This window comes from Dioscorea cayenensis, chromosome 15 (genome assembly GCF_009730915.1).
Source record: "Dioscorea cayenensis subsp. rotundata cultivar TDr96_F1 chromosome 15, TDr96_F1_v2_PseudoChromosome.rev07_lg8_w22 25.fasta, whole genome shotgun sequence".
NCBI classification, from domain to species: domain Eukaryota; kingdom Viridiplantae; phylum Streptophyta; class Magnoliopsida; order Dioscoreales; family Dioscoreaceae; genus Dioscorea; species Dioscorea cayenensis.
This window is the reverse complement of record NC_052485.1, coordinates 14228928-14242016: the sequence shown is the minus strand read 5'-3', so window position 1 is coordinate 14242016 and position 13089 is coordinate 14228928. Positions and strand designations below refer to the sequence as shown.

General features: G+C 29.5%; 1 protein-coding gene across 4 annotated transcripts; it reads left to right on the top strand.

Annotated features, from left to right (window-relative positions):
- The first annotated feature begins 9407 nt into the window (after window positions 1-9407).
- Window positions 9408-12545, top strand: LOC120277934 (serine carboxypeptidase-like 17). 4 transcript variants are annotated; one of them, XR_005541524.1, is made up of 12 exons: window positions 9408-9551; window positions 9746-9799; window positions 10324-10400; window positions 10486-10523; window positions 10638-10741; window positions 10912-10995; window positions 11077-11228; window positions 11372-11444; window positions 11517-11636; window positions 11732-11845; window positions 11944-11989; window positions 12097-12545. XR_005541524.1 is itself a non-coding variant. In XM_039284808.1 (11 exons), the coding sequence occupies exons 7-11, from the start codon at window positions 11425-11427 to the stop codon at window positions 12178-12180; spliced, it is 384 nt and encodes a 127-aa protein (XP_039140742.1). In that variant the 5' UTR covers window positions 9410-9551; window positions 9746-9799; window positions 10324-10400; window positions 10486-10523; window positions 10638-10741; window positions 10912-11228; window positions 11372-11424; the 3' UTR covers window positions 12181-12545. The 4 variants fall into 4 exon arrangements, 3 of the variants coding, with proteins under 3 accessions (XP_039140742.1, XP_039140743.1, XP_039140744.1); XM_039284808.1 differs by having other exon boundaries at window positions 9410-9551; window positions 10912-11228; XM_039284809.1 differs by having other exon boundaries at window positions 9410-9636; window positions 10912-11228.
- Window positions 12546-13089: the final 544 nt, after the last annotated feature.

The window sequence follows — 13089 nt, the reverse complement described above, 5'->3', positions numbered from 1 at the left end:
AAATAAAAATAAATCAAATAAAAATAAAAATGTTTTCAAAATTTTACCATTAGACCCTTTAAATCAAATAAAATCAGAAAAACATCAGATTTTCAAAAATTTGAAATAAAAAATTCTTTCCATTCAAATATTTGGTTGTAGATAAAAAAAAACATTTGACATTAATTTTTTTTACAAATACTAAGTTGGGGACAAATTTTATATTTATTTAAATAATTAAGTTAGAGTTATTAATATTAATAAAAATTAAATATTTTTAAATTAACTATGTACCTTTTTTATTAAAAGAAAATAATAGCAAATATTTATTATTAAATAATTTTAATATTTAAATCAAAATCTTACCAAGTTTTTTGATATATTTGGCATATGTTAGTTTTGGTATTTTAGTAAAAAAAAAATTGATAGTATAAGATTAACATGATAATCTTACTTCCCAAAAACATTGTATAAAGTTGCCAATCAAATAAAAATTGTATCTATATTATGCATAAAGAATTCATACTTTTTTTCTGAAAAAATGGATAAACCATTTCCATTAAGAAACATAAGAATTCATACTTAAGATACATATTTTATAATCATTTTTTAAATAATTTTTTTAAAAGAAATAAATGTATTTAAACTTTAATACCATGAGTTTTTTTTACATTAATTAATATAAATATAAATAATATTATGTATTATCCTTTTAAATTTTTTTCATGTATCTATCATGCTTAAGATATATATGTATATTTCTCTCTCCTTTCTTAAATTAAAATTTGTTTTTTTCATAAAATTACTTTTTCTTCAATATATATATATATATATATATGTCCATAGAACTATCAAGATGTGTAATCCAAATCAACCTTTCGAATAGAATTATACTCATAATAAAACACAACTTTTATTAATAAATTGAATGAAATCATCATAATTAACAGAAGAAACAAAAGAAGAATTTGTCAGCAGATGGAGAGTTTACCTTTTGATAATCGCTCTTCGATCTTCTTGAATCCAAGAAAGTGTTAATAGGTTTCTTAAGTTGCATTGGACGCCAATGCACGGTTTTTATGTTAGAAATTTCAAGAAATGACAACCTTATATTTTAAAGTAATATTTACAATCACATCCTTAAGATTAAAAAAAAATAGAAATTAACAACTAGGCAATATGAGGCAAGATGGACACAATTGTGCGATGCTATTTTTACCGAATAGATTTATCGAATAGGTTTCCCACGTGGATGCCCAACTTGTCATTCACATCCTCATCCCTTACTATTTTTTTTAGGTAGAATACCCATGTTAGTCCTTGTACTTATTTCATTTTGCCCTTTTAGTCCTCCTACTTCAATTTAAGCTCTTTCAATCCCTCTACTCCTTGAATAAGTGCAATCAAATCCCCTAAGACTGTTCTAATCATAAAAATAATTAATGTACTACACAATTCATCCATAATAATCATTGTAATATACACAATTCAGGGAAATAATACAAATTCTTTATTTTTTATATGATTCATAGAATATATGAGTAATAAAAATTAGTAATTTGTATGTTCAAAGTATATATGGGGGACTTGATTGCACTCATTCAAAAGTAGAGGGATTAAAAAGGCTTAAATTGAAATAGGAGGACTAAAAGGGCAAAGTGAAAAGAGTATAGGGACTAATATGGGTATTCTACCTTTTTTTATATAAACTTCAAATTTAAACCTTAAAAATTCTTAAATACTTAAAAATTAAAAAAAAATTATAAAACTATATATAAAATCATAAACCCAAATACTACAAAATCTATACCCTAAAAATCTAAAAATTTAAACCCTATATAATAAATACTAAACCCTAAATCATAAGTCATAAACCCTAAACCCTATGCCCTAAACCTTAAACAAGAAATCACAAACCCCCGTAGAGTGTTTGTGATTTCCAGTTTAGGGTTTAGGGAGGGGTTTTCGGTTTATCATTTACATGTTTATCTTTTACGATTAAATGTTTAAATTTAGGATTTACATAATAAAAAAAGAAAAATAAAAATTTTTAAAAAAATAGAGAAAAAATGACGTGGATGTTGACATGGATGCCAACTTGACGTCCACCTCATTCGGGAAACCTAGGAAATCTATTTGGTAAAATATCATTGCTCTTTTTTTTCTTCTTGAAATTTTCTTGTTATTTTCGTGAATTTTTTATAAAATTAAATTTAAAAGTTGCTATATTAAAAGCTAGTCTGCCATAAAGTTATATATTTTTAAAAATTTAAAACCCTGTTATTTTGAAAAAAAAATTATTTATGCCCTCCTCAGGCGTTTTTTATTGCAAATTTTCTTTTCAATTTCATGATTTTTTAAAATTATATTTAAAAGTTAAAATAATTAAAAAACTATTATTTGAAAAAAAGAATTGATACCCTTCTCCTGGTGCCATTTCAGCCTATTTGAAAAATAAAATTAAAATATGATGACATGGAAAATATTTTATTGCTTTTTTCCTAGCAAATTTTCTTGTGACTTTCATGATTTTTTTAAAAAAATTATATGTAAAAGTTGCCATATCAAAAGCAAATCTATCAACTATTGATATAATTTTAAAATTTTAAAATATATCTTTAAACATTTTTAAAAAAACTATTATTTTGATAAATATATATATATGCCCTCCAGGGGCCACCTCAACGTATTTGAAAAGTAAAATTAAAATATAATGACATGATAAATATTTTAAAATCATTAATATTAATAAAAATTAAAAAAGTAATTTAAAAAAAATAAAATAAAAATATTTTAAATCGTTTTCCCATTATACAATTTAAATCCAATAAAATCACAAAGCATCAAATATTAAAAATTTTTTTAAAAAAACTTTCCATTGAAATATTTGGTGGGAGATAAAAAAATTAATTTGATATTAATTTTAAAAATTTAAAAAATATTTTTAAACATGTAAAAAACAATTGTTTTGATATATATATATATATATATATATGCCCTTGGTTTTGTTGCGTTGTTATTTCTGCAAATTTTCTTGTCATTTTCATGGATTTTTTTAATTTTTTTAAAATACAATTAAAAAAAGTTACCCTATGTAACGATATATTTTTTAAATTTTAAAATATATTTTGATTAATTAAAAAACTATTATTTTGAAAAAAAATCTATGCCCTCCACCGATGCCACCTCAGCATATTTGAAAAATAAAATTAAAATATGATGACATGGAAAGTATTTTATTGTGTGTTTTTGCCATTTTTTCTTGTCATTTTGATGATTTTAAAAAAAATATATATTTAAAAGTTAAAAAGCGGTCATCATGTATTTTTATACATTTAAAAAATCATATATACATACCCCTCCCTTGTGCCAGCTCATCATATTTGAAAAATAAAATTTAAATATGATCACATGACAAATGTTTTAAAAATTGTTAATCTTAATAAGAAAAATAAAAATATTTTTAATTTTTTCCCATTATACCCTTTAAATCCAATGAAATCGCAAAATATCAAATTAAAAAAATTTTAAAATAAAAAATTCTTTCTATTGAAATATTTAGTTGGAGATAAAAAAACTATTTGATAGTAATTTTTTTCCCAATATTAAGTTGGAGACAAAATTATATTTATTTAAATAATTAAGTTTTAATTATTAATATTAATATAAATTAAATATTTTAAAATTAAGAATGTGTCTTTCCAAAAAATAAAAGCAAATATTTATTATTAAATAATTTTAATATTTACATCAAAAGATTTTGAACTTTTTATATATTTGGCATATATTATGTTAGGGTATTTTAGAAAAAAAAATTGATAACACAAGATTATCAGCTAAACAAACATGATAATCTTCAATCTTCAATCTTCAATCTTGTGATACATTTTTTTAAATTTAAAATAAAATTTTATCATTTAAAAACCTGTTATTTTGAAAAGAAATATTATCTATGCCCTCCTTGGCAAGGTTTTTTTTAATTGCAATTTTACTGTTCAATTTCATGATTTAAAAAAATTATATTTAAAAGTTGACATATCAAAAAGAAAATCAGCCATCTAATGATATATTTTTAAAAACATAAATATATTTTAAACGTTTAAAAATTAATTATTTTGAAATATTTTAAAATTTTAAAATTAAATCTTTTTTAATTTAAAAAATATTTTAATTTATTCCCCATTATATTTTTCCCATTATACCTTTTAAATCCAATAAAATCATCAAATTTTAAAAAAACTTAATATAACAAAAAAATCTTTCCATTGAAATATTTGGTTGTAAATAAAAAAAATTTATATTAATTTTATTTTCAAATATTAAGTTGGACACAAAACTTATATTTATTTAAATATTTAAGTTTGAATTATTAATATTAATAAAAATTAATTATTTTAAAATTAAGAATGTACTTTAAAAAAACAAATATTTATTATTAAATAATTTTAATATTTACAACAAAATCTTATGAATTTTGAAATATTTGGTATATATTTGGTTAGGCATTTTAGTAAAAAAAAATTGATAATATAAGAGTATCGGCTAAGGAAACATGATAATATAAGTTTGTTTACTATGCATAAACAATCCATACTTACCATACATATTTTACAAGCATTTTATAAATGTTTTTTTAAAAATAAATGTAGAACTTAATTAGTATCATCAGTTTTATTCTAATTTCTATATGACCTGTTCTTGTAGTAATTTTTAAAGAATGGTTTCGTGATTTTTGAACTTCTTTGCACCTCCTTTTTTACTTTCCTATGTTCTCAAAATAAAAAAAATAAAAAAATTTAATATCCAACAAAATATTTCAATGGAAATAATTTTTTTAAAATTGTTTTAAAGTTTGATGTTTTGTGATTTTATCGGATTTAATGGGGAAAATTTTTTAAAATATTTTTATTTTAATTTTAAAAAAATTAATTTTAAATTTTTATTAATAAGAATAATTTTTAAAATTTTTTGTCATGTCATATATATATATATATATATATTCAAAATAACGGTTTTTAAAATGTTTAAAAAAATATTTTTAAAATTTTCAAGAATAAATCGTTATATGGTAGGTTTTTTATATGGCAACTTTTAAATATAACTTTCTAAAAAAATCCTGAAAAATTAAAAAAAAGTCACGCCAGGCATACATAATTTTTTTCTCAAAATAACAATTTTTTTTTAAATGTCTAAATATATCTTAAAATTTTTTAAATTTATATCTCAGATTGGATAAAACAATCTGGATATATTGTTACAATGCAACCAATTTTCCTTCCAAAATTGTAATTTTGGTGGGAAAATTAAATATTAAAAAAATATTATAAAAAGAAGATCATCAATCCCTCTTCTTCATCACTTTCTTCTTTTGCTCAAGAACCATGAACCAAGAACTGGTACATTTTATTTCTAACTTTCCTCTTCTCTTTTTTTTCTTTTAACTTCTAATTTCTTATTCTAATTATCATGTAATAATATTATTAATGTTGTTGATTAAAAAGGTTGTTCTAACCCTTTATTTGCAAAAGTTTTTTTTTTTTTTTCTGAAATTATAGACAAGTTATGAGTTGGATCCTTTATTCAACGGCTGAATAAAATAAAATAGTTGGTTTTCATATTACCCTTTTGGTTTGGTGATATTTTATACAATCTGATTCAATGGGCTAATTGAGTTGAATTTTTTCCTTCTTGAATTAATTTGATTAATATTATTACTTTTTTTTTCCTCACAACTTCTTATTCATTAATATGTTTATATGCGGAAAATATAATCTGATTGTTTCTCTGAAAAGAAAAATCTATATGCATTAATAGAGCATTGGATGGCTTTTTGGTTGTTTAATTTATGAAATAAATACATGAACTCCATGAATTATATGCTTTGCAAGGCATTTGAAACTCACAGCTCAACTTACTTTTGTTCACCAGCAGTAATTTGGTTTAAACGATCGGTAATTGCTCATTTTAGTGTTGATGTTACTGATTGTAGCCTCTATTGTTGTTGACAATCAGGAAAAGGGTACTATTGCCAAAGCTGGTATGGATGTTATGACACCGAGAGGCTTGAAAAATCCTGGAAAACTTAGCCTCGTCAATTCAACGTTGCAAGCTCTACTTTCCTGCACACCGTTTGTTCAGGTGGTGTGGGAGCTCGAAAAATGCCATATTAAGAGGGTACTTTGATTTGCTAATCGTTCTCTCAAATTAAGTTTGCATAGCTCTAACAATGTTATAGTTCTGACTTTAGTTTTTTCTGCCAATGATCAACTTATTATTTGATTGTGTTTGAAGGATGAGCATCCAACGTTACATGCATTTTCCAGCTTGATCGCAAAGTTTGACATCCCATTTTATCGGAGCAATGGGAGACAGGAACCAATCAGTGCGGCCATCATCTTTAAGGGTATCATCAGGAAATACGTTGCTGATTTGCCCCAACGTCCATCTGATGGAAGGAAAAACATAGATGCCCAGGAATTTTTGGCCTTTATGATCAATGAAATGCATGAAGAGTTGCTGAAGTTGAGAGGCTCTTCTTCTGTTCAAGACAATTGGGAAACGATTCAAAGAAACAATAAATCACCTGCTATATGGAAGAAGAAATCTGTGCCATCGGAGTTAAGTGATATATTCTGGGACATGCGAAGGACTATCGCCGAACCAAATGGTATGTTTTTTTACCGCTATTCATAAACTTTGTTTATGATTTGTTGTTTGTTTTAGTTTTCTTGTGTGATACTTTTCAATGCAAATATGATCATAAGCTTTCCCTTTCATGTTTGATTTATTGATTATAGGAGTTGGTTTGATTCATTGCCACATCATGTGATTGGTGTCTGTTGATATTAATTGATGTTGCTCGCAGCATTGTGAAGAAAACATTCAATTTGAAAAGAATGAATTTGTTATAATGCGATAATTGATTCATTGCTAATTTAGAGATTCCGATCATAGAGGGTTTCCTTGATAAGTAACTTTGAACATGCCACACGATTCTGAAAAATGCGATCCCTTTTTTTGGAGATTGTCCAGCCGTTCCTTGTGCTCCACCTTAACATCACTCCCAAAGCAGGTGCACACCATTGAGGACTCACCGAGATTACATTTTGGAACTAAAAAAACAATGAAGGATACGGATCGTCTCGAGGTAGCCGCCTCTTAAAAAAACTTTGCATATGAGTTCTGATTTAATGATGTTTTGTGCTTAAAAATTGATGCACGATATGCGGGACTATGCGGACAAAAAAACAGATACGCAAAATCAACGAAGATTGAAAAACTTCCCAGAATTTTAATATTGCATCTTATGCGTTTCAGCTTTTGAGAATTTCGGGTTCGGATTTGTTAAGTTTGATAAACCAGTTAAATTCCCGTCGGATTTGGAGATTGAAAATGATCTTCTCGCCAGCCCCACACAGCATCAAGTAAGCAAGCAGATATTTTTCTTTATCTAAATACAGATTACGATGACTTTAACAGGACACAATTAACTAAATCTATGATTTTTTATGCAGAGAATCTTGTATGAACTGGTGGGAAGTGTCACCCACCATGGAAGTAAATCCTCCACAGGACATTACACAGCCGACATCAAATACCCCGATGGCCCATGGATGTACTGCGATGATGAGAAGGTCGCACCCGTTAGCTCGAGCGATGTTTTCCACGATCAGGCTTATATTCTTCTGTACGAGCGATTATGTTGTTGTGATTGCACTTTTCAGGGCCAAATATAGCATTAATAGGGAGTCTCTTAGTCTAGGAAAATGACATTTGTCGATTTTTAATTTCTTTCTCGAGTTAATCATTGGTTTTTACTTTGTTTTTTTGGCTCCTTCAAACACTCTTAGAGCGTGCGGTCTTTACTATGTAGCGATTTGGATGCTTGGAGGAAGTTGTTGTGAATAGTGACTTAGTTTGACCATGTGTGTGAAAGCTAGTGTTTAAAGGGGGGAAAGAGCTACCACCCTTATAGTGTGAAAGCCGCTCTAAGGTAAATAGACACTATGCTTGAGGATTGTGTGCTTGATGATTTACCTGGAGTGAGGGCTACCTCAAGGGAGTGTGAAAGCTACTCGCTCTTAGAGCGGAAATAGCTACCACCCTTATTGTGTGAAAGCCGCTCTTGTGATCGAGATAGTGTTTATGATGATTAAGTTGAGAAAGGGCTACCCTCGGGGATGTGTGAAAAGCTACCGCTCGATGGGCGTAAAGAGCTACCTCTTTTGATGTGTGAAAAGCTACTCTTGAGTGATTCGATAGTATGCAGCGTCAATGTGTAGTTGTTAATTTTTCTGGGAGAAAGGGCTACCTTAGGGGATGTGTGAAAGCTACCGACCTCATTGTTAAAGCTACCTCATTGTCTAATAAGTTTTTTGTTTGCATAACTTAATCCGAGTCAAAGAAAAGTGAAGTGGGAAGGACTGAACGCGTATACATGGGAGGAACCATAAATAGGAGTGAAACTTATTCTTTTATTGGGATTGCATATTTTAGTTGACATTTTGGAAATTTTCTTGGACTATTGAGACTCCCAATTAATTTTTTGAGGCCCGTTAAAAAAATAAGCATGAACTCTGGAAGAAGTGTCGTGGAGGTGAAGGTATGTAAATATTCAATGTAATGAGACTCCCAATTAATTTTTTTTTTGGATTTATTGATTAATGTGTTAGTGATGCGGATGATGATGATGATGTGTTGGATGAGTGTTTGGATGAAAAGTGACATGTTGTGGAGGGGATGAGTGTTTGGATGAAAAGTGAAAAGACGGCCATGGAAAGTTTGGATGAAAAGTGAGGTTTGTGTTGTGTGGGAGGTGTTCAGGGAGTTGTAAAGTGTTTGTGGAGGATGAGGATGATGATGGTGGTGGTGGTGGTGGATATGGATATGGATATGGAGGTGGGTTTTGGTGTAGGTGTCCTGAGTGTAATGAGAATGGGCTTGTTAGGTGTTCTCTTTGTTGTTGAATTTTGTTTTTAGATCTCATCATTAATTTGAAACATAAATTAAGTAAGATATATATATATATAATGCTTCCTCTGCAGATGGACATTTGTAGAATTTCTGCAGAACAGATGAGAAGTATAAAAGAGAGAACAGACATTTGTAGAATTTTTTGTAGAAAAGATGAAAAGTGAAAAAAAAGAGAACAGGTGGGATTGGGATTTAGATGAGTGGTTAGATGTTGATCTAATGACCTCTAAGGAGGCTTATATATATATATATATAGTTTATTTGGATTCTAAAGAGTTTCTTTGGATCTGTTGTATGAAATGGCAATGGAGAAAGTCATGGTGTTGGGACTATTTTGTAAGGATTTATGAATTAGTTTACATCTCTTATTTGGTTTGATTAATAGTCATTTTTGCTCTAGTGTGCTTAATTGGTTAATAGTCTCTAGGTTGGTGCTGTATTTGGGTCAATATCTATGATTTGAACTATCGCCTTTGCTTCTTTGTAGGGTGTTTCTTTGGGGATGATCTAAAGATGGAAGGGATCTTCTTATAGGGAGTTCCTTATCTCTTGAAGTGGATTTCATATTGTCAGAAATATTTTTTTACTGCAAGCGACTGGTATGTTGTCTTTTTGGTGTTGTTTTTGAACTTCAGGTTTATAGTAAGCAATGTGGCAGAAAGTTGTCTTGTAGAACTTTTCTCTGTGAGTGACTGCAAAAGGGGTTTTCTATGACTACCCTAAATCTACTCTCACCACACTTGCTGTTGTTTTTTTGATACATTTGCTGTTGTTTTCTATGCTGTTGCTTCAGGAATGATTTAGATGGAATGATGGTCAAACTGCTGCAAAGTGCACCAATCGTTGGGTAATTGATCTGGATTTATTGGCAATATGGTATTTTTTCAGTTGATGACGATTTGAGCAGTATCTTTATTTTTTATTTTTTGTTTTTTAATTTTTTTTATCATAGCCTTTAGTTTATCCTTCAAATTTTTTCATTCCTAAATTCTAATGGAGATGGTATAAAGTAGGTGTTCCCTTTTGGTCAATATGGGAGCCTTGTTCATATGTGATGGAATTTGAGCGTGAGGGTCAGTCGCATGACAGTAGTTGTGTCTTCTAATCTATGCTTGTTGTCTTTTCTAGTTGATTTCTACTCTGAATTGAGTGAGATAACTTGGGCTTCTTTTTTTTTTCTTCTTCTTTTTTGCTGCTGTGTGCTTTCTGTGGGACTTACAGAATCATGCAGATACAAAGAGATGGACTTTCTTTTATGCCCGTAGAAGGTCAAAGTTCAGTAGTGTTTTTTTATTGAACTAATAGCCTGTAGGTCTGTTGTTGTCTTTTTAGTTATTGTGTTTTGTTTGATCCTTATTTATGTAACCACAGGTCTAACTGAATAATTGTTGTAACAAGGTGGTGTTTCTGGTTCATAACACAAGGCTGCAGTATTTCTAGTTGACAAAGTAACCCATCACATCTCAAACCAGTTTTTCTAGTTGATATTTATGTTGTTTGTTCTATCTAAAATGTGATTCTATTGATATTTAGGCATTGAATCTGGGACTCTGCCTCCTCTGAATGTCAAGGTAGTGATAATCAATTTAGTCTTAAAAAAGTCTAACTATATCCTTCATCCGTTTATGTACACCTTCAAAACATCATTCACCTCTTCTAGTGTGATAATGATGTTATTATTTCAGGGATATTTGATTGGCAACCCAGGAACCGGAGAAGCAATCTATCTGAATTTTCTCATCCCATATGCTCTCATAATATGGGGATAATTTCTGATGAGTTATATGAGGTGATGCATTTCTCTTCTTACATTAAAATCTAGTTCTAGTGTTAAGGTCATGAAGTTCTATGCTAATTAGCTTTGCTCTGGTATATATGTCAATTGTCAACTGTATATATAAATAAATTGATGAAGGGAAGAACATTATATCTTGCATCAAACTATTTTTACTTTTGTAGTCCACCATTATTTCTTGTGAAGGAGAGGATTATGAAAGTCCTATCAATATTCTGTGTGCTGAGAAGCTTCGAATTGTGAATAAGGTTCTGTTATTCATACTTCACTAAATACGCTATACATAATTCCACATGAAAGCTTGAAGTTGTCACCTCTTGACCTTGCAGTTCATTAATGAAATTCATGGCCGCATATTTTGGAGCCAAAATTTCCACGAACATCTCGGAACCCAAGGAACTTGGCCGGAGAAAGGAGATTTCTCAAGGATGACCATGAAGAGCTTATCGCCCCACCATCTGCTCCCCCTCTTAAATGCAGAGTGAGTTTCCATGCTCTTGAGATCTTTCATGCTTTAACAAGTACTTAATCATTGAAATTTTAGTGTTTTAGAGAATTCTGTGTGTTGTGTGAGAACAGATATTCTCTTGTAAAGAAACTAACTGATCATAATTCTGATTTCAGTCTTTATGCTTACTATTTGTCCTATATTTGGGCAAACACCGATGCCTTGAGAGATGCTCTTCACATCGGGAAGGTACATCAAAGGAAATCTGATATGTGTATCATTTCTGATATATGTTGCTCACTTGTCATTTATATTAAGCAGGGGACTGTGCCAGAATAGATCAGATGCAACGATTAGTTTGCAGTATACCTATGATCTTCCAAGCAGCGTAAAATACCAGCAAAAGCTCACAAGCCAAGGTTATCGAGCTCTTGTTTACAGGTGAAGCTAGAGCTTGTAGTGAACCCGTTACGTGTTTCTTTTTGATGAATCTTCATACTGCAGTTACTAACACCATGTTTTCTGATTAATAAAAGTGGCGACCATGATCTGTTGGTACCGCATATTGGAACCCAGACATGGATAAGATCTTTGAACTACTCCATTATCAATGACTGGAGATCTTGGTTCTCCTGCGGACAAATAGCAAGGTGAGTTTGATCGGAATTAATAAGACTAGTAATAGTTTTATTGATCATGCACGTATCTGCATTTGTAGACTGATGTTGTTTGGATTAAAATTCTTCAGATACAAGAGAACATATGCCCACAATCTTACATTTGCTTCTATAAAGGTATGACATACAATAAAATTTTGACAATAAGAACTTTGTAGTAGTAAAAAAAGAAAAACAAAATAGATGCTAATGCAGAGGTGGTTGTTTGTATTTTATTTATGCAGGTTGCTGGTCATGCAGGTCCAGAGTACAAACCAAGGGAGAGCCTGGATATGATTAAAAGATGGCTTTCATATCAACAATGCTAAGCACTTACTTGCCATCTCCAAGGATCAAACTTCTGAGGATTCTCATAAACAGTAGGATCCAAATGCGCGGCAGCAAAGATCGGGATCACACTCTAGCCCTTCGGTATGTTGTATCATTCACAATTTATTTGAAATTAACTAAGCATAAAAAGAGTTGCAATTGATAATTGGTATTGTTCATACTGACAATTGTTTTTACCTTTAGATTGAACATCAGTGACAGCCTTCCTGTGCACAAACTTGATGATTTTCCCCAGGCTTAGAGTCTCACTCACAACCTTCATTCATTCAGTCAAATGTTCTACATGTTATCACTCTTTATTAGTTAAGAAAAGAAAAACTATTCTTCATCAAAATATTCAACACAGTCTCTATGGTTTACTTCATCAATATTCTCTTCTTAAAATTTCCATATTCTATACAATCAATGGATTGATTTTGGATAGCTTGTGTGCAAACTAAAAAAAAAAGAGGTACTTGGTCTCTTTAATTTACAAATTTTCAATGACCTTTTGCTTGTCATTTTTTAGGTGGACATAAATAACCCCAACTTTGGCACTTTGGTGTGCCAGCCATTAATACCACCTAAGAACAACATAAAAACTGGGCTGCTTCTCATTGAAGTTTTTCATATATTGACATTGGGCATTTTTGGGAACTGTAAGTGATTATGTTGCACACCACGTAAAATGACCCATTCTCATTGTGAAGCCACCTAAAGAAGGTCATTAATTAAAGATGAGAATGTGTAGCCTGTGTTGTAAATTAATGAAGTCGTGATCATTATTTTATTTATTTATTTATTTATTTTTGTAAATCACAATATGACATGCAGTTCTTCTTGTCAAATTAAAAATATATAATAAAATTTCTAAGCTAAAATGATATTGAATTTGGGGTAGTTATTAC